At 55.2% G+C, this 21,253-nt stretch overlaps 1 protein-coding gene and 1 non-coding gene across 2 annotated transcripts; one reads left to right on the forward strand and one right to left on the reverse strand.

Annotated features, from left to right (window-relative positions):
- Positions 1-3: 3 nt before the first annotated feature.
- On the forward strand, positions 4-20,077 carry SLC41A1 (solute carrier family 41 member 1). The gene is made up of 10 exons (XM_027074887.2): positions 4-868; positions 9,047-9,154; positions 10,283-10,354; positions 10,981-11,125; positions 11,241-11,387; positions 11,992-12,139; positions 13,026-13,105; positions 14,009-14,143; positions 14,444-14,592; positions 17,524-20,077. The coding sequence occupies exons 1-10, from the start codon at positions 494-496 to the stop codon at positions 17,707-17,709; spliced, it is 1,545 nt and encodes a 514-aa protein (XP_026930688.1). The 5' UTR covers positions 4-493; the 3' UTR covers positions 17,710-20,077.
- Positions 15,348-15,484, reverse strand: LOC113604001 (U4 spliceosomal RNA). Its single transcript, XR_003425818.1, has one exon. It is a non-coding gene; the product is annotated as a U4 spliceosomal RNA (small nuclear RNA).
- Positions 20,078-21,253: the final 1,176 nt, after the last annotated feature.

Here is a 21,253-nt window from a genome sequence, read left to right on the forward strand (position 1 = left end):
GGGAAGCTGAGGGAGCCGCAGCCGCGGCTGCCTTCTCAAGGATTTGAACTCAAGCTACTTTTCATGAAAGAAGGGCCACCTAAGAGGCCGCCCCAGACTTGGCTGGGCTCTTCTACTCTGGATGCCCCCTGCCCTGAGGAACCTGCCGCTCAGAACCAAAGAAGATAAGAGGCCAGATAAGTTGCCCCCGAGCACAGCGGCACAGCGCCGGCCGGCCGGAGTCAGGCACCTGCACCCCTAGCGGCTGGCCGCGGAGCCTGGTGAGGAGTTTCTTGTTTCCTTCCAGCTCGCCGCTTCAGTGCTTGATGGGGCTGCCTGTCGGTGGAGCGGTTTTTGCAGCGCCCGGTGGGAGCAGAAAGCCGCGGGAAGAGGTCCCGCGGCACCCAAGCCTGGGTTCACCCCAAGACTAAGTTCTTTCCCAACTTAGAAAGGGAGAGAGAAAGCAAACAAAAAGAGAGAGAGAAGTTCTCCCTTCCCCTCCTCCCTTCCCGTCATGTCCTCTAAGCCAGAGCCGAAGGACGCCCACCAGCTGAACGGGACTGGCCCTACTCCCTCACCTTGCTCTTCTGATGGCCCCGGGCGAGAGCCCTTGGCTGGGACCTCAGAGTTCCTGGGGCCTGATGGGGCTGGGGTGGAGGTGGTGGTGATTGAGTCCCGGGCCAACGCCAAGGGGGTTCGGGAGGAGGATGCCCTTCTGGAGAACGGGAGCCAGAGCAATGAAAGCGACGACGTCAGCACAGACCGTGGCCCCGCACCACCCTCCCCTCTCAAGGAGACCTCCTTTTCCATCGGGCTGCAAGTGCTGTTTCCCTTCCTCCTGGCAGGCTTTGGGACTGTGGCTGCTGGCATGGTGCTGGACATCGTGCAGGTAGGACCTGGGTAGGGCAGCTCTTGACCATGAACCCAGGGCCACCTTTTCCTCCTGGGAAACTGACTCTTGGAGTTTTCTCTCCACCTCCCTGTCAGAAGCAGCTGCTGCTTCCTAGAATACTGTTTCCCTTTGGATCACGTCCTCAGTTTCTTCTTGGTCTAGTTACTTTCTACAGAAGCCTCGAGGAAGCCCAGTAGCCCTGAGGAGGTGTTCAGGGCAGCATTGCTTAACAGAAGCAGAATTTGTTCCAGAGCTCAGGCTTGGACGAGGGGAGATGGAACAAGGTTGTTGCCTACCATGCCTCCTGGGCATTCCTCCTGAGCCCAGCTCAGTAGGAGACACTTAGATGGGACTCCTCTTTGTGCTGTCTTTTTCCTTCACTTGGGGTTTCAAGGATACCCACAGTAGAAAGCTCAGTTTCAAGTCTCCCCTCCTTCCCCCTGCTGGGCAGGAATTTGTTCAGCTGCCAAGAGGGTCTCAAATTAAGTGGGAAGGTTCTTAAAGGCATTTTGTGTTGCTTATCTGCCTGTAACCTTGGTACGATCTCCTTGGAGAACAGGGGTAAGCACATGCGATCTGATGCATGATTTGGGGGGGAAGGTGAGGGGGCTGGGGGTAAGAGCTAGAAGTGCCAATTCTGTGATGTAAATGGGGACAAAAGGTAACCAGGCCTGGGCAGAACCATCTCTCCTCTTTGCTTCTTACCTGCCGTTCATGAATCTGCCCTGAGCAAAAAAGGTTTCTTGTGAGGCTACTGGGTAGAGGTGAGAATAACAACTGGCAGGCCCTGGAACCTGAGAGCCAGGGGTATGCTGTGTAGCAGGTTAGGACTCACCCAGAACCTTCAGGTCCAAGAGAGAATTCAAGTCTTGTTTCCAGGTAAAAGTTTTGGAAGTGTAGTAAGGCACACAGAGTTCCCCTGCCTCAAGGTGCTGGGTTTATCAAAGTTAATCATTAGCAGGTATCAAATTCCTGCTGAGTGCTGAGCTCTGTCCTAGGTACTTAGAGAAATACAAAGACCAGGGAAAAATCTGGCCTTTGTCCTTGGGATCCACACGTTCCCCCCACCCCACCACCACCACCACCAGTTTGTCCCTAACCGTAAAATCCCCCATATCCATGAGGACATGGAGCTCAACATCCCCTCCCTGGGCCAGGCCAGCCCTACACACAATGCATGTGGTGATGCAGAGAGTCCTGCTGGTGGACGGGTGTCACTTTGCCAGTGTCCCAGGGAACTGAGGGTGGTGGTTTCTAAGTGGCTCTGTCGACAGCGTCCCCCTGGACCACTTTGACTTGAGCCCTTACGAGAAGAACCCTGCACTTCCTGTTGCTGATGAGGATGGTGTTAATGTCATGCCAGAGTGCCTCGGCCTGTCCTGTCATCTGGACAGGACCTTCCCTCTGCCCTGATTTGTCATCCTCAGGGTTGTTCCTCATGGAGGTTGGGAAGCCAGTCTGGAGCTGGGAAGGCAGGCTTCGGATTCCTCCCCCAGTGGCTGCTTCTCCTCCTGGGGCAGGGAGTGGGGGCAGGAGCCGGAGGAGAAATGAGCCTGGGGTAGCAATGTCCGCACCTCTTCCGTCCCTTTCCTGTGGCCTTGGTTCTCATTCTTAAGAGTTTTTGGGTTCTGGTTTGGTGCTTACAAAGGGGTATACAACCAGGGTCCAGTTGTTTTATTTTATGCATAATGACAGTAATGGTAATGGCCTTCTGTAGGCCCGTGAGGTAGGCACCATGATCATCTCCATTTTGTAGATAGGGAACCTATGGCTGAGAGGAATTAGGGAACTTGTCCCTGGTCATCCTGACTCAGAGCCTCCTGGGCCGTTAAGCCCTGCAGCCTTCACCATGCCCTTGATTTGCCAGTTGGTTAAAGACTCAGGGAGGAATCTGCTCTCCACGTCTTCCCTCAAAGGACAGAGTGGATCAGAATCCTGAACAACTGGAGTTATAAAGTGAACAAGAACAAAGGTTCTTAGCGGTCCCCCACCCCCACCCCATTCCCACACACTCAGAACTCTAGAGATGGAAAAGGCTTCTCACATCTTGCCCCACCCCCACCCCACACCCATGAGCCTGAGACAGCGGTAGGGACTTTTGGAGCCTGCCCAGCGTACCCACAGAGGGCCAGCAATTGCCCTCAGTGTGGCACTTAGGCTCTCACCCCAGAGCTAGGATCCATTTGGTATAGATGACAATGGCTGGTTTGTCCTTGTCCCCCTCCCCCAGCCTTCCTGTCACAGCTGGGTTGGAGCAGGCCTTGCAGATGGCTACAGTGATATCAGGGCAGGAGGAGGGTGCAGAAAGACCAGGACATGGGACCACAGGGAGTTTCTTATTCCACATCCAGGAGAGCAAAGGGCAGGGGGCAGGGGGAGAGGGGTGACTGACAATCTCAGATTCAGGAAAAGCAGGACGATTTCTAGGGATTCACACTTGTATTCCCTCTTCACAAGCTAAGATGGCCTTCAGTGGGACAGAATTTGGGAGTGCCTAAAAGACTGGGGCCATCTGGAGGGGTTGGCTATAGAGTGTCCCCAGCATCTCAGAGCAAATGAACCAAAGTCCGGTGCTGATGGCTCCTTGGTCCAGGGCCTCCCATCTTTCCACACGACTGCAGAAGACTTAGTCTCTTCCTAGGAGGCTCCTTTCTGTTGCCTCTTATCTGCCCTCCCCTCCAATGTGCACAGCCAGCCTCTGCAGTGAGATAAGGGACTGGTATACTGTCCAAAAGTCAAAAAAAAGAAAAATGGACTGCCATCTGCTCCAGCGTCCAGACCGAGGCTGAAAGTTCCTGTGACATTTAGGAAGGAAAGCAGGGTTGGGCCCATTGTGGGAGTGGAGGCGGTTGGTTGAATGTGGTTGGATAGGGATCTGCCGAAGGTGCTCTGTGCCCCACCCCCCAGTCTGCTCCTAGGCCTTTGCAGGGCATCTCACTCCCCTTTTCCGTCAGCCTTTTGAGGGATGGGGGTGGCAGGAGGTGGTGTGTACCAACCTTTCCTGGAATTCCCAGCTGTGTTAAGACAGGTGAGACCCCTAGGTCCTTATTTTAGCTCCCTACTCACGTACTGAGAATCCCAAGGAAAGGCGACAACCTCCTCCCCCAAACACCTCCTCCTCCAGCTGCTCATGTGGAAGAGTCCACGGAGATGAAGGCGGATGGCGAATGTGGGCTTGGGGAAGTGGAGGGAAAGAAGTGTTCCTGCCAGCCTGGCCTGCTCCCAGGGCCGCTGGCGCTCGCAGGCAGGATGCTCGGATCCCATCTCCGTTGACCACTCTCTTTCTCGCCCTTTGTACAGCCCCGGATACCCAGGCTGGCCTGGGGCTCGCCTGCTTGGGCACCTGGGATGCCTGCAGAGGGGGAAAGCCTCAGGCAGGTGACTCTGACTTAGTCCTCAACTCCAGCCCAGCTTCTGGGGTCCTCCCACAGCCTGGTCAGAGCTTATCTCTAGGGATTTTAGTCTTCTTTTTTTTTTTTTAATGTTTATTTATCTTTAAGAGAGAGAGGGAGACTCAGAGTCTGAAACAGGTTCCAGGCTCTGAGCTATCAGCACAGAGCCCCACACGGGGCTTGAACTCATGAATCGCGAGATCATGACGTGAGCCAAAGTCGGACGCCTAACTGACTGAGCCACCCAGGCACCCCAGGATTTTGGTCTTCTTAATGTCTTGATTCCACCTGTTCCTGGCTGTGACTCTCCGCCCTGCCGCTACCCTCCTGGAGGGGGAGAGAGCACAGGGCAGAATGCTCGAAAGCGGACGGAAGTCAGTATATGAAGCCAGAGGAGGTAAGGGACGGGAGAGGCAAGTTGGAAGGAGGGGGAAGAGGTCCTGGCAGGACCACTGAGGTATGAAATTTAGGGTGATTGCTTTGGATCAGGATTATTTTGGAGTGTGGGGGGAGCAGTCTCATTTCTCACCCCCGGATATCAGGAACCAGTGAGCCCCCAGCCCCAGCCAAGGACAGAGAAAGGGAAGAGGAGCTACATTCTGAAAAGCAGTGAGATCTGTAGATGCCCTCCCCTACCGAGTGGGGCCGTGCTTCCTGGACCATGCCCTTTTCTGTCCCCAGCAGAGCAGGAAGGCGTGGGTGAAGGCTTGGCTGACAGGTTTGATTGACTTCAGGGGCAGGCACTCCTCACCAGGATGAACAGGATGGGCCTGAATTAGGCCAACGGAAGGAAGAGAGACACTCACTGTCTGCCCCTGCCACATTCTAGCCACTCAACCTGAGGGCCGCCCTGCCAACCAGGCTGGTTCCACATCACCCGCCTCTCTTCCCAGAGACACAGAGTGTGTGTGCATGTGTGTGTGTCTCAGAGGCTCCCTCCTGCCCCCGCCTGAGCTGCCTCTTTGAGCAGGCTCGGTGGGTGAAGCAAGTATGTGTGTGGGAATTGGCTACTCTGACCCAAGTGCCAGTTCAGGGCTTTGCTGGGCCGAGGGTCAGGCAGTGCGAGATTCCAGGCCGAATTGTGTGTGGGCTGGGAAAACTTTTGCACAGGGGCTGTTATAGTGACTGCGTGTTCCCCTTGCCTCTCCGTCTCTCATCTTGCCACTACTGTAACCCCCCCGTACCTTCTAGGTCCTTCTAACGTGTGTGCTGGGAGGTGGAGGGCTTTGGGAGTGCTTATCATGGCAGCCAGAGGGGCTTAGCTCGGCTTCCTACATTTTTTTCTTAAATAATCGCAAAGACAAACAATACGCCTCACAAACAGCGTAGCCGACATTATACGCAGACACTTAAATATTTCTTTCCAGGTCTTTCACTCGGCCCGCACGTGCACGTTACCCACGCCCACCAGGAGAGCCAGGCTCTGCACGGAGCAGGCGAGCAGGCGGCGTGGTAGCTGGGAGGGGCGGATGGTTTGCAGTGAGGAGGGGATACGAGGCTATGCTCTGAGAGAAGCTTCCGAAGTCCCCAGTCAGCCACCCTCGTGGGGGGAGGGGAAGTCTTCCCCTCCCTGGAGCTGTTTGTCCAGTTTAGGGAGAGAGGATGAGGTGAAGCAGAGCAGGCCGGGTCCTCAGGGAGCTGGAACCCCAGTGGTGTGCCCTAGCTGTGTCCCAGAGTAACGGTCCCCAAGTTCCTCCGGGGTGGCCGGGGCTCGCTGGGGCTGCCTTCTCGCTGGGGACCCCGGGAGTGAGACGGGGTTCACGGTCCTCCAGTGTCTGCAAGGGGCTGGCTCTCTCCTCCTGGGGGCACCTCAAAGCTCAGCCAGTGGCGCTGGGGGAGAGGGGGCAGGCAGGGGGCGGGGGCTGCTCTCCCATCCTTAGTCTTGGGGAGGGGCTCCCCTAAAGAGAGTCCTAGGCCCTCCACCTGTGAGGGGCCAGACCAGGAGCTCGGGTGAGCATACACCCCAGCGACATGCGCACACACCCGCGAAAAGAACTCTGACAAGAAGAGAGAAATCCTTACCTTCTAGGCCCTCCCGGTAGGTATCCAGCCTGCTCAAGTCTCTGGCCCTGGCCCAGCCCCCTCCGATAATCCTTGCTCATCTTTTATGATTATTATTGTTATTATTTATTATTGTGGTAAAAAACACACAACAAAGTTCATCATCTCAACCATTTTTAAATGGATAATTTAGGAGTGTTAAGTATATTCACATGGTTGTGAAACAGATCTCTAGAACTTTTTCATCTCGAGAAACTGAACGTCTATAACCATTAAACACTAAATCCCCTTCCAGCCCCTGACAACCAAGCATTCTACTTTTTATTTCTATGAATTTGACTACTTTGGGTGCCTTATAGAAGTGGAATTGTAGAGTATTTGTCTTTTTGTGACTCGGGCTTATTTCACTTTTGTATGATGTCCTTACGGTTCATCCATGTTATATAGCATGTGTCAGAATGCTCTTCCTTTTTTTTTTTTTTTTTTAGTGTATTCATTTAGTTAGTTTTTAAAGTCTGCTCATTTATTCTGAGAGAGAGAGAGAGAGAGAGAGAGAGAGAGAGAGAACAAGCGGAGGAGGGGCAGAGAGAGGGGCAGAGAGAGAATCCCAAGCAGGCTCCGTGCTGTCAGTGCAGAGCCCAATGGGGGGCTCGAACTCACGAACCATGAGATCATGCCATGCGCTAAAATCAACAGCTGGATGTGTAACCGACTCAGCCACCCAGGAGCCCCAGAATGTCCTCTTTTTAAGGGTGAACACTGGTCCCCTGTCTGTATATACCACCTCATGTGTCTGTCCATCAGTGGGCACCAGGGCTGCTTGTACCTCTTGGCCATTGTGAATAATGGTGCTGTGAACATGGGTGAGCAAATATCTCTTCAAGACTCTGCTTTCACTTCTTTCGGATATACACCCAGCAGGGAGATTGCGGGATTATAGGGTAGTTTTATTCTCTACATTTTTTTAAGTTTTTTTGTTTGTTTTTTGGGGTTTTTTTTGAGAGAGAGAGAGCACAAGTGGGAGAAGGACAGAGAGAGAGACACAGAATCCGAGGCAGGCTGCAGGGTCTGAGCTGTCAGCACGGAGCCGGACATGGGGCTCGAACCCATGAACCGTGAGATCACGACCTGAGCCGAAGTCGGACGCGTAACCGACCGAGCCACTCGGGTGCCCCTAGGGTGGTTCTATTTTTAATTTGGGGGGGGACCCTGCATACTATTTTCCACAGTGGTTACGGTATTTTACACCCCAACCAACAGCGCACGAGGGCTCCAGTCTCTCCACTTCCTTGCCAGCCAACACTTGTTTTTTTCTGGCGATTTTGCATAGTAGCCAATCTAATGGGTGTAGGTGATACATCTCCCTGGGGGTTTGATTTATAGCTGTCCTCGTTCTTAACTGTGGAGTGTCAATGCTGGAATTGCCTTTAGAGACCATCTGAGTTGGCCCCTGAATTGTACAGTTTACAGTCAGGAGCTTGAGGCCCTTGTAATGTGTCTGAGGCCCCTGTACAGGTTGTCCTGGTCCGTGTGGGAGGCCGCTAGGGGGGAGAGCATAAGGCCCACCCCTGTGGTCTCTGTAGGAGACCCAAGGCTCTCAGTCCAGTGCCCTCGCACACACAGCACTCTGCTTCCTGCCCACAACTCCCTCATCAGCCTGCATACGCTTGCCTGGCCGCCCACCCCCTCCTCCCTCTCCAAAGGTGGTGACCCATTCCTAAACAAATAAGGGAACAAATACTGGAGCCCACGCGGCAGCCAGCACCAGGGAGGGAGACGAATCCCAGCCTTTTTGCACATCTTCAGTCTCACTTGCAATTAAAGTAGCTTTCAAATAGCCAATCCTGGCTCTTTCTCTTTCGCCTCTTGGCACGAACAAGCATTGCGCCCCATGAACCTCTCTTTCCTCATTCACAAATTGGGGACAAAAATAGCCCCCACCGAAATGGACTGTTGATAGGAAGAGATGAGAAAACATATGTAGAGCACTTAGCCTGGCATACCGTCGGCACTTAACAGATGTTGGCTGAAGAAACTGGGTGGAGAGCCAGGCCTGATAGTCCCCAGACTAGAACCTCTGTCTCCTGACTCCTAGTCCAGTGCTCTTCCTACAGGGCCACACCTGCCTTGCCTAGCTGAGAGACTGGGGAAGGGATGTGAGGTGCGGGAATGCAGAGGAGGCATAAAAAGCCTCCTGCAAACCAGCACACAGAGATTTGGGGGCCCCGGTCTTGATTCAGAGCCTCTTAAGGAGACTTGCTGTGGCTGAGGCCCAAAGCCCTTGGACACAGAAACCAAACAAACTCTAATCTCAGCCCCAGCCCTGTGGAGCCTGGCTCTCGACAGCTGAGACAACACCACCCAAGGCTGCAGCCACAGAGAAACTGGGCTGAAGGCGAAGAGGTTGGGGACTGCTATTTGAGGGGGGCCTGGGAAGGAGTTCTGGGGTGTAAACCAGCCTGGGGTGACAGCTGTGTGGGTCCTCACCTCCTCTCCCCCCGGCTCCAGAGAGCAGGCAGAGGAAGTGGAACCAGGCCGGAGTTCCTGACTGGAAGTGACCCTCCACGTCTCCCCATTTCTGGGTGCCAGGAAGCGGGGGCCGTGTTGTTTGCAGCACCATGCTCTTGGTTTGGTTCCAGGGTTCTTGGAGAAAAGGCGCTTGGTGTGCTCATGCCCTGCTGATTCCATTTCCTCCTCGAGCCCCTGATCCCAGACTATCTGCTCGACCTGATGCCAACCGTTTGGGGCACTGAGATTCCTGGGTTCTGTTTTCACCTTGTAGCACTGGGAAGTCTTCCAGAAGGTGACAGAGGTCTTCATCCTGGTGCCTGCGCTGCTGGGGCTTAAGGGGAACCTGGAAATGACCCTGGCATCGAGGCTGTCCACTGCAGTGAGTGTCCTGGCTGGGAGGCATGGGACACACAGAGGACTCCGGGCAGCACAGAGCCAGACTGAGAGATGACTACAGGCCTTTCTCGAGTGCCCAGGCCTGGAGTGCGGGGCTGGGGCGGGAAGGGGTAGGGAGATCCCAGCCTGGGCGTCCTGCTTCTGGGCAGGGGCTCCCCGCCCAGAGTGGTTCCCAGGCTTGGTTTCTGGATGTCCCAGCTGTCCCTGGACTCTTGCCCCACCCCCTGCTTTGCAACCCGCCTCGTGACTGTTTGTGCAGCTTTGACAGGCAAGCGTCATGCTGGTCCCTCGACCTGCACAGATGGGGGCCTCCTCTGATCTCCAGCCCTACTCCACAGCTGGGCAGGAGCAGAGCCAGGCCTTCCCAGCCCCCCTCGCGTCCCATCCCCTTTCCCCCATTGCCGCTTACTCTTCATCAAGTGAATAGACAGGGAGGGGGCTGCTTATCACTCCCCCTCCCCACAGCCCCGGAGATCAGCCGTGATGGTTCAGAGAAGGAACCAGATTCAGGGCCACAGGGTGGGAGGTGGGAAGCAATAAAACTCAGGAGGCTGGGCAGCCAGCTGGCAGGGATGTCCCGCACTGCTCCAAGTGCAGAGAGGGCAGCAGAGACAGTGGCAGCCGGTCAAGCCCACCCCATCTTGCCTTACTTCTGGCCTACTCCCACGCCACCCCGCTTCTTCCCAGACCCTCTTGCAGCCCCAGTCCTGTACCGGCAGCTGACCTTTCCTGCCCGAGGATGGCAAGCGGGCCTCAGAGCCAGGGGTTGGGTCATTCTGACCCACACGGGAATGGGCCGCCCAGATGAGCAGCCGGTGGGATGGACTCTGCCTCTGCTCAGCGGCTGTCCTGAGAGGAGGCGAGAAGGAGAAGAGCGGGCTGCCTTGGGAGCCCCCTTCCGGCCCCCCGCCCCCAGCTGCAGCAGCTCAGGCTCTTTAGCTCCTTCCCTCTCCTGGCCCCCTTGATGCTGCTTCACTTTCCCTGGGGGTTACGCCCTGTCCCAGAGTCTTAGGCCACATGCACTGGCTCCTAATCCAGGCAGGTTCCTAACAGACGGAGCTGCAGGCCTTTTCCAGCCTGGAGCTCCAGCCCCTCGCCCTCCCCCTCCCAGGCCAACATTGGGCACATGGACACACCCAAGGAGCTCTGGCGGATGATCACGGGGAACATGGCCCTCATCCAGGTAAGAAAGCAGAGACCAGCGAGGGTGGGCTAAGCTTCCCCCTTAGTCAGGAATCTGAACGACTGAGGTCAGCCCCAGCCTGCTTGGGAGCGACACTCCAGCATCCTGCCGAGCTGGCGTCTCCTGAAGCAGCTCTAGGAGGTAACCAAGTTTCCCAGGAAAACGGCCAAGATGGGGAGGGTCCCAGCGGGCCCCATGTCAGTTCTCGAGCCGCAGGGGTCCACTGGGTGTGAGTCCCCACAGATCAGACTCAGGAGTGCTGGAGTGCCATCGACCACGTGAGGCTACACAGCTTCCAGACTGGGAGTCTTACCCCTGGAGTCCCAGGCCTTGTCTGTGGACTGAAGGCTCAGGCTCTGCTGAGCCTCACCCCAATCCCCAGAGGGACAGTCATCCAGCCAGTAACACGTCCCGGGCGCCTGCAGGGTGCACTGCCCAGTACTAGTGTCTGGTGTGAAACTAAATAAATAAAGACATCATTCCAGCCTGGGAGGACTGCTGCACAGTCCAGCCCAGCCGGCCTCCTGGGGCTGCCGAGAGCCAAGAAGAGGTCTGGCTAAGTGCTCGGAATCTCTTGGTGCCCCCACCCCCTCCCCCCACTGTCTGAGTTACCCCTCCCTCCTCAGGTGCAGGCCACGGTGGTGGGCTTCCTGGCATCCATCGCAGCCGTTGTCTTTGGCTGGATCCCTGATGGCCACTTCAGCATCCCGCACGCCTTCCTACTGTGTGCCAGCAGCGTGGCCACGGCCTTCATCGCCTCCCTGGTACTGGGTAAGGAAGGAAGAGAAGGGCAGGGTGTCAGCCTGGCACCTCCAATCTCTCCTTTTGTTTGTTGATACCCCTTTATCTCTTCTCGCCCCGCCCGGCCCATCCCCTTCCTCCCCAGGTATGATCATGATTGGAGTCATCATTGGCTCCCGAAAGATTGGAATCAACCCAGACAATGTGGCCACGCCCATTGCCGCCAGCCTGGGTGACCTCATCACCTTGGCACTGCTCTCAGGCATCAGCTGGGGACTCTACCTGGAGCGGGGTGAGGCTGAGGCCACTGAGGGTGTGACCAGGGTAGGGGGGATTGGGAGAGATGGCAGTGGGTTTACCGGCGTGTAAGGATTTCCTCTAAGTTCTTAACTATCCGGTTGGAACACAGTTTTGTAATAACTCCCGAGCACGGAGACTAAGTACTCTCCAATGCATGCAGGCAGGAGGGGCACAGGGGAAAGGGTCTGAGAAATCTATTCTTGCCTGATCCGGTGGATTCCTACTTGCCTTGGGAGGCGTAAAGGTGGAAGGGGTGAGGGAAAGGAACTGAAGTCTGGAATCTGCTTGCAGAGTGAAGAAGGGGAGGGGAATTAGTGATTTCTGGGGATCAAAGCAAAGGAAGCTGGAATCTGGTCTCTGCCCCTAATGAGCCCCATGCCTGGGGAGCTCTCAGCTTGGTGTTCCTCATCGACAGAATGGAAAAGGCTGGCCCCTCCTCTGTCCTGGCCTTCCAGGGAGGATCGATGAGGTCATGTGTTTACAGGCACCTAGGGTGACGTTCCCGTGGATCTGCCGGCACACTGGCAGGCCGAGCCGGGGGAGGCCCGAGCAGGGAGCTGCGGTGCTCACCTCCCTCTGATCTCTGCCTCTCTCAGATGACTGGCAATACATCTACCCCCTGGTGTGTGCCTTCTTCGTGGCCCTGCTGCCTGTCTGGGTGGTGCTCGCCCGACGGAGCCCAGCCACAAGGGAGGTGTTGTACTCAGGCTGGGAGCCCGTCATCATTGCCATGGCCATCAGCAGGTAGGCTCAGGCCCTCGTACGCACCCTCACCCTCCTCCCACCGTGCCAGAGAGTCCCTGGGGAGCCCTGGGAAAAGGGGAGCGGTCTGGTGCCGACCCTAGAGATGCCTTCAAGAGTGTATCGGCTCCATGGCCTTCTGTTGCATGTGACAGAAGCCATCTGAAATGGGTTGCACTGAGAAGCAGAACACACTGGCTCAGGGAACTAAAAAGGCCCGGCTGGGCTCAGGCGCATCAGTGATAGCATCAGGGCTCCGCTACTGTCCGCCTCTCGGTTCCGCTTCTCCCTGTGATGGCCTGCAACTCCAGGTTCATACTTTCCTTACTCTTACTAACTCCCATGGGAGGAAGCCTCTCCACAGTTCCACAAAGTCCCACGACAGAATTTCACCGGCTCTCAGCCAGTCACACGGCTCTGCCTGAGCCCATCACTCTGGCTGCGGGAAAGCGATGCCGTGATTGGCCGGGCCCGGGGCCTGGCCATCGTTGGAGCAGTGTCACCCGAACCACAGTGACTGAGTTTGAGAGAGGCGATTCCCGAGGAAGAGCCCCGTGCTGTTTCCACAAGGGGAAACGAACACTGAGCAGGCTCAACCAGGCAGCCCTCCCGGGCAGGTCGCCCTTGGCTCCTGCAGCCAACCTGCGGGGCGGGTACAGGAGGCGGCTGCCTGACCCGGTGCCACCAGTTAGCTCTGGGGCCGCTCTGCCAGCTCTGAATATCATAAGCAGCACCTGGTTCTGGCAAAGGGGACAAGGCCTGGGAGACCGGGGAGCCTGGGAGCACCTCCTCTTCCTCCCCGAGGCCAGATGGGCCTGTGCCTGTCATCCCCGCAACCGAAGCACAACCCTTCGGTGATCTTTGTGTCACTTTGTCTTCGTCTGTGTAGTGTGGGAGGTCTCATCTTGGACAAGACTGTCTCGGACCCCAACTTTGCAGGGATGGCCGTCTTCACGCCTGTGATTAATGGTGAGATCTTGGCATCAGCGCCGGGGGAACGGAGGGGGGCAGGAGAGGAGGGTGTGGGGGGCTCTGCGTCGGGATTCCGGCGGGCAAGAGTATCCCGCTCAGAGAGTTCAAGACTTTAATGAAGGCGCTGCTCACAGAGCAGGGAGCAGGGGAAGGACACACAGATTAGCAACCACAGGAAGCCCTAGTCCTCAAGGGTCAAGGGGAAGAAACAGTGTTATAGGAGCCCAGAGGGAACACACCTCTGCCCCCAGCAGGGGTAAGCCTCTACCTAAAAGCAGATTGGGATAAGGAAAGACATACATGACCCCTCTCTCCTTCCCCCCCACCCCCTCGTCTCTGACTGGGGTACTGGTGCCTCCTGTTGAACTAACCTGATTAGAAGCAGCCAGCAGGGGAGCCTGGGTGATGTAGTCTGTAGAAGTCAGCCTCTCGGAGCTCCAAGCAAGGCTGAGAAGAGCAGGGGGTAGGTCAGCGGTGGGAGGGGCAACAATAAACCAGCACGGTTCCTAGGAGAGGTACCAGATTCCAGAGTCCAGAGCTCAAACCTGAGACCTGAAATCAGTTCCTGGAACCAGCACAGGGGCAGGGGGTACCTGGGTCTGCTCAGAGCTGAGGAGAGGGGCTGAGGCAAGGCAAGGCCTTGTCGCCTCGGCCGTGTGGGTGGGACAGCAGGGGCTCAGGTTCCCTGAGTCTACAGATCGGCCTGCACCCCTTCCCTCACTCTCGGCCACCCGAGGGGCACATGGGACTGCCACGTCTCCATAGCGGGGAGGACGGAAGGAGCCTGGAAGACTCCCTGGAAATGGGGGCATCTTGGTCTTCCTCCTCAGCGTGTCCCTTTTCCCCGTGGGACCGGTGAATGTGTCCTGCACTCCCCACTCCCCTTCTGTCTCTCTGCAGGTGTCGGGGGCAATCTGGTGGCCGTGCAGGCCAGCCGCATCTCCACTTTTCTGCACATGAACGGGATGCCAGGGGAGAACTCGGAGCAAGCCCCCCGCCGCTGCCCCAGTCCTTGCACCACCTTCTTCAGTCCTGGTAATGGCAGAGTCCCAGCCTCCCAGTCCCTTCCGGCTCTGGAGGGGGCGGCACTCAGTGAGCTTCCCTTGAGAACCAGCTGGGGCCTAGATACGCAGCTTCTCCTTCTCTCTGGAGAGCAGATCCCAGGCAGGAAGACGGTCCTTTCCTGGGACGCCACGGGGGCTGGGGACCACGGCGTGGAGAGCAGAGACAGCCCCGCTGTCCCGGAGTGTAGTGTGGTGTCCCCTGACTGAAAGGCCTTCCGGGGCCAGGGCTCCTCCTCCTCACCTCCTCACCCCCTCTCTCCCCTGGTCCCAGATGTGAATTCTCGCTCGGCCCGGGTCCTCTTCCTCCTTGTGGTTCCAGGACACCTGGTGTTCCTCTACACCATCAGCTGTATGCAGGGCGGGCACACCACTCTTACGCTCATCTTCATCATCTTCTACATGACAGCTGCCCTGCTCCAGGTACGGACGGCAGGGGCGTGGGAGGGCCTGCCACACCCTCTGCCACCACTTCTTCTGGGACTGGGTGGCCAGGAAACACTAGGCTCAGGGGCTCAGAGAACAGGCTGCAGTTTCAGCAGAGTCACGAACATGCTGTGTGACTTTGGCCCAGTTGCTTTACGTCTCTGAGCCTCAGTGATCCATTTGTAAATTGAGAGGAATGGACCCGAGGTGGTGGTTGTAGGGTGCCGAGCAGGTGGGCCTGGGCGCCACCCCCACCGGCCTGGCCACGGAGCTCCACTCGGCTGTTTTGCGTGCTGGGCTTCCTCAGGAGATGTCATTCGAACAGAGAGTTTCACGGCTTGAAAAAAAAAATGTCAGCACCACCACACTAGGATCCTGTCCAGCCTTGCCATCCTGGAACACAATACACTCTCTCCCTGCCAGTAATATTCCATTTTTTTGCAACCTCTTATTTTGAAATAATTATATATTCACGGGAAGTTGCAAAAAACACGTACCAAGAGATCCCGTGTACTGTTCACCCAGTTTCCCGCAGCAGTAACATCTCACGTAACTCAGCACAGTAACAAGACCAGGCAGTGAGGGTCGGAACGGTCCACGGACTGCATCAGTTTTATATACACTTGTGTGCACGCGTGTGTTTAATTCCATGCCGTTCTGTCTCCGTGCCGTAGATTTGTGTATCGTCGCCACAGAACCGTTCCTCCGTCACAGGCCCCACCTTACGCTATCGCTTTGGAGCCACGCTCACCCTAGTATTATAGTTTCAATTTCTATAGACCTGACTGTCGACCGGTAATAACAGCCCCATAGTTCAAAACATTTTAATTAGCACTAATCGCGCCTCGGATAAACCTCATTGGCTACGATACTGCCACTGTGCCAAGCTTAAACATTTTAAAGGTTCGTAATGAGAGCTCTTCCTTTCTGCCCTCTCCCTGCCACCCAGTCCCTTCCTTCTGGCCACCCGTGTCATCTGTTTCTTGTAGATCCTTCAACCTTTTCTGTATTTATACAAACATAATTTTTCTTCTTTTCCTCCCCCCCCCTTTTTTTGTACACACATGTAGCACACTCTCCACACTGTCCACACCCTGTTTTTTCACCTGACAGTTTATCCTAGAGGTCAGTCCACGTCAACACATAAAGAGAAGAGCACCCTGATTCTTTGATGGCTGCGGTCTTCTATCGTATAGATAGATGGACATGATTTCATTTAACCAGTCCGCCATTGGGAACCTCTTATCCCTCCAGCCCCTCACCCCACACCTTGAAAAGGCTGCGTGTTGGGACATCTTACCAAGGGCTGGGCTGGGAATCAACCGTCCGTTCTTGCCCCGCGGCAGTTACCTACGCAGCACGTTCCCCTGCAAGTTGGGTTAAGTGCCCTTGCTGGGAAAGCGGGGGTGGGTACGCCAAGGGTCTGTGGCTGGAGGTTAGCCCTCGGCCTCCATCAGGAAGGATACACCTTGGCTCTGTTCCCCATTTGGGGCCGGCTGGAGGCACCCTCACCTCTGCTCTCTTCTCTAGGCCTGTGGAGGGCCAGAGCTGGGCACTTAGTCCGCTGTAAAGGTTCTTCCTGCGTACTTTGCCCCCTCCTCTCAGCCATGTGTCCTAGAGCTGGCTCAGGAGGCTGGAATGAGGGGTCAGCTGCTGCCGTGCCCTTCCTGAAGCTTGTCCTGAAGTCCTCCTGGCCACACTCTTTATTTGGGACTCTTCTGCAGCTGCTGGGAAGGGTGCAAAGTTAGGGGGCGGGAAGGGGGGGGGCGGCCCTCACCCAGGGCCAGGGGCAGGCCACGTACAAGGCTGCTGTGTGCAAGGCAAGGGGGAACGTGCAGGGTGCTGGAACCGTAACCTCTGGCTGCCTTCGAGAGAACAACCAAGTTTGCCTAAAATTAGGTATCGGTTCTGGCTTCAGGATCCCCCAAGGGCCTCCGGTTCCTGCAACTGAGCCCCTCAGGGCAGAATTTACATACCAGTTTTTGCAAAATATGGTTAAAAGCAAAACCTCCCAAGTGACTGTGCTGGAGATTTACGGGTAGAAACCTCTTCATTCGCACGCAGATGCGGGCATTTAGGGAGCCCAAATGGTGCTGAGGATATAGAAGACATGGTCCTGCGTCACTCCCCTCTAGTGTTCTACATCAAGCGCTTTGCCAACTTAAAAGTGTATGTGAATCTTGTTAAAATGCAGGTTCCGCTTTAGAAGATCAAGAGGGGGACCTGAGATTCTGCCTCTGTAACCAGCTCCCAGCTGTTGTTGACGCTACTGGTCCTGGGGCCCCCTAGCAAAGTTCTAATCTAGATCATTCTTGATCTGTAGAAGTGGGAGGGAAGTAAGGGCACAGATAAATCAAAGCAGCAGATGATCCAAAATGTGTTTTGAATTGATACGCGCTCTGGTTTACATCCAGCTGACAGACTCGTAATTCTGTTTTGCTAGGGCTAATGTTAAGCTAGACCTGCTTTCCAGGAGCCCACGGCAGCAGAACCGAAAGGGGCAGGAGGAAGCTAGCTTGGGATAATCGACTGTTATTTAGACAACGGTACAAGTGTGCTGGCAGCAGCCTCAAATGCTGTCCTTATTCTGCTCTGCTCTGCTCCGCGGAGAAGCCCCTGTGTGGAAGGCCAGCTCGAGTCCCCAGCCCCTTGCCAGGCTCCCAGAGAGGCTGACAGGGCAGGTGCTGGAGGGACCCGAGAATAGGATGACCCAGAATTAGAGGCAAGAGCGCTGAATTTCTGCAATAAGTAGGATTTAGATTACGAAGTCTCTTGTTTGGGACTGGAAACAATGCAGGGGTGGAAAGATGAGCTGTCCCACTGTGGATAGCCGAGCCTTGTGAGGCAATGGGTGCGTTCCATCGCGTGGCCTCTGGCTCCCCCTGGAGAGAGGGGATGGCTATAGGCCGGGCCCTTCTGTCTCCCCAGGTGCTGATTCTCCTGTACATCGCGGACTGGATGGTGCACTGGATGTGGGGCCGGGGCCTGGACCCAGACAACTTCTCCATCCCGTACTTGACAGCTCTGGGGGACCTGCTCGGCACTGGGCTCCTAGCACTCAGCTTCCATGTCCTCTGGCTCATTGGGGACCGAGACACAGATGTTGGGGACTAGCCTGGTCACTCAACCTTTTCCCCCACCCCTCCTGCACTTTCTGTTTGAATTTTTTCTTTTGTTCCCCTTCCCCCAGCCCCACTCCACACTCCCACCTCTTTCTAGGGACTTCACTTTGATACTGAATTCTCATTATTTTCAATGGGAATTTTTATACATTGAGCCAAGTTTGTATAGCAAGAATTCAGACAGGACAGATGGACTGAGATGAGCAGTACAAGTAGATTTTTGAGACAATCACCAAGTGCAATTTCCTGGTGGGTGCCTCCAGGCTATGTGGATTGGGGCAGGGTTTCTGTCTGGGATCTGGGGGCATCTGGTTTAGCTTTAGCAAACTCGGTCATGGCCCTAATGAGAAACCCTTTGTAAGTGGGTTCTGGTTTTTTGGGTTTCTTTTCCTTCTTTTTTTTTCTTTTTGATTGAACAGAGAGATAAATATCATTCCCCCCACCCCCACCCCCGTTCCTCCAAAACACACACATATTTTCTTCTATAAACGGACCAACTTCAAAGCACTAGGAAGGAGATAGCTGCTCCTGGCCCCGTGTAATCCTAGCCCTGTTCTCTCTAGGTCCCAAAAAGAGTGAGGCAGACTGACTATTCAGATTGTACACACGCCCCTTACCCAGCTGTCTGATAAACACCACCAACCCCTCCCTTTGATCTTTTTCCAATTGATTGTCACATCCGGGAAGAAATGAGTAGGGGCCTGGTCTTCCTGTTGACCCGTGTCCACCAACAGGTTTACCAAGATCTACATCCTCCCTGGGCCCAGAGGACCGATTGTTTATCTCTGTTTAATCTTTGTGTCTAATTGTCTCTCAACACCACCTTTTCCAGAGCTTTCCAGGTTGGGTTCCAAGATTAGGGACAGGGAATGAGTATGTGGAGGGTGGCTCACTGTCGCTGTTTCTCCCGAGGGCATTTCACATCGTCACCTTCGACTCTGCCCCTTCCTGAAATCACTCATGCCGTCCTGCTGTGGAGGGTCTTCTCTCTTGGCTTCTGCCCTCATTCATCATCCATCCATTCATTCATTCATTCACTCATTCAACAAATACACAGCCTCCCCAAGAGGAGCTCATCTGCAGGCCTGGTCTGAAGCATTCACTGAGCTACACTGATGGAGGGCCGACCACGTGTTAGGAACCGTGCCGGCGGTCAGGGAAACGGCTCTAAGCTCCCCTGCTTCCCCGGACACAAAGGCTGTGTGCCCCTTCCAGGGTGACAGAGAAAGCTTCCTTGCTGGAAGTGTTTCCATCTGTGTCATCAGGCCAGGCACTGCTTCTAGATCCCGCCTCCGTGCAGTACTGACCCCAGCTAGAGCCCCCAGCCCCACTGCTCGGCCAGCAGGTCACTTCCCTAAACCAGCCTTCCTCACTTTTTCTTCCCCCTGCCAGCCACCCAAAAGAGGATTCCGACCTGGTAGGCTGGACGTCACCAGCTGCTGCTCCTCTGCTCTGCCTAGTGCAAGACCTGGGGAACACAGGAGCCTCCCCATCCGCCCCCGCCCATTACTCTGACCAGATCGGAAATCTGTCCACACTCACGTGTGTGCATAGCCGAGCGTTTGGATGCAGGTTTCTTCTAGCCTCTCTCTCCCCCGCCCCCATAAACCCTCCTCTCTCATAAACCCGCCTCCAGCAGCAGGCTAGGCACTGACCCTGTGTCTTCCCAACACCAGGTCTCATCCCAGGAACTCAGCCTGTACCTCCAGAGACTATCTTTTCTGTCCCTCCATTTCCGCCCAGGCCACTTTCTGGAGTCTTAGAACTGGAAGGAACCGTGGGGGGGGTGGTTATCTAGCTGGGGCCAGGTCTGGCAGAGTTCATTAACACCAGCCTTGTTTCTGCTCTCCCCTCAGGCCCTCTTTTATCCTGCCCTCCACCTCCACCAGACACATTTGCACACAGACTCTTCTTGTACAGGCACCAAAACCAAGTCCTCTGCCCCCGAGGCTGTGCCCCTGTGTTCCCCGGTCACCCCTGCCCCCAGTCACTCACCCCTTCCTCGTCCCTGGAGTTCAGCCAGGCCGCCCTGGAGACTCGGGAGCATCCTCCTTTGCTGAAAAAGCAGGAAGGTAGGCGTGCCCCAAGCCCTCAGTGTGTGAGCAGAGGGAGGACTGTGGGATGAAAGGGAAAGAAAATGAAGCGGACTTTCCCGGAAGACTCGTTTCTTTTCCCCTGATTGCACAAACTGCATGTCATTTTGGCCTGGCTGAGAGGAGCAACATTGGTTTACTCTTGTATCCTTAAAGAGTTACAGAACTGTGTCTTAAGAGGATTATTTATAGTTACTATAACTGAATTGACAAATGTCAACGTAACTGATAAATTATATTTGGTAAAATAAAGAGGACGTTTATTTAGGTGGTTGGCGGTTCCTGTGTGTCTCACCCTGAAGCAGCTCCAGCTGTTTAGCCTCCCCTCGGTAGTCCCACCCCCTCCTCCCCCAGAAGTGGCAAGAGGCCAGAGTATGACAAGAAATGAAACATCTCTTACATACAGAGCTGTGTGCTAAAACGCACACATCAGTCATTTATTGCGAAACGATCAGCAGTGCCCTGGGACTTATTCCAGAAGTCCATGCAGTGTCCTTGCCTTCCACGCACTGAGTCGGCCTCGGGTGGGGTATCGTGCTAAGGGGCACAAGCGTCTACGGGTTAAGATTCCTTCCCTGCAGAGCTGACGGTCTGGTTGCGTCAAATTAATACCAGCTAGGATTTGTTGAGGACTTACTACGTGCCTTCACTATGCTCCGCCCTGTAAGCCCTTAGAAATTTACAATGGCCTTCGAAGTGTTTGGAGCCAGACAGGCCTTGGTTCAGATCCTCGATCTTCGGCTTGCACTTGTGTGACGTTAGCAAATCATTTATCCTCTCTGAGCCTCAGTTTTCTCATCTGTACTAACACCTATTTCCTACAATTGCTAGGAGATTTCGGCGAGGTAATACATATAAAGCACCAAGCCCTGTGCCTAGCACACTAAACCCCCAAAATACTAGTCATTGTTTAAAGGGCGGGGGGGGGGGGGGGGCGGCCAATGACAAAGCAATGTCAATACAGTGACCATAGGGGTAAATGGAGGGTGGCTACGGGAGCAGGCAGATGGGGAAGACACTTAACCCAGTCTCAAGGGTCAGGGAAGTCTTGGAGGAAGTCAGGGGGAATAGGAGTTAGCAGAAAGTGGGAAGGAAAAGAGCCATCTCGCAGAGGGAGCAATATGCTAAGCAGGGAAGTGAGCCTGAAGCTTTGGAGAACTACAGAGAGTTCCATGTGACCGGAGTTTGGAGGGCAGAGCGTGACACAGCCTTAGTAGACACACACAGACACACACGTTTGTGACAAAGCAACGTTTCTGAGATGGCAGATAGGGAAGAGCAGAGCCCCAGTGCGGCTCCCCCTAGGTCTGTCTGACTCCAAAGCCTCCGCTGGGAACCGCTGTCCACCCGGGACACTTGCCCCACAGGACGTGGGACAATCTTACAGAGCATATACTAAATGCCGAGCATTACTCACCCCAGTAATCAGCCTTGTTTGTTTGT

Source organism: Acinonyx jubatus, chromosome E4, assembly GCF_027475565.1.
Source record: "Acinonyx jubatus isolate Ajub_Pintada_27869175 chromosome E4, VMU_Ajub_asm_v1.0, whole genome shotgun sequence".
Lineage (NCBI taxonomy): Eukaryota > Metazoa > Chordata > Mammalia > Carnivora > Felidae > Acinonyx > Acinonyx jubatus.

Bases quoted from the DNA above. Each gene is read 5' to 3' on its own strand.
- SLC41A1 (XM_027074887.2), top strand. From the start codon at position 494: ATGTCCTCTAAGCCAGAGCCGAAGGACGCCCACCAGCTGAACGGGACT. The intron at 869-9,046 runs GTAGGACCTGGG...TTCACCTTGTAG, and splicing joins TGGTGCTGGACATCGTGCAG to CACTGGGAAGTCTTCCAGAA. The intron at 9,155-10,282 runs GTGAGTGTCCTG...TCCCCCTCCCAG, and splicing joins CATCGAGGCTGTCCACTGCA to GCCAACATTGGGCACATGGA.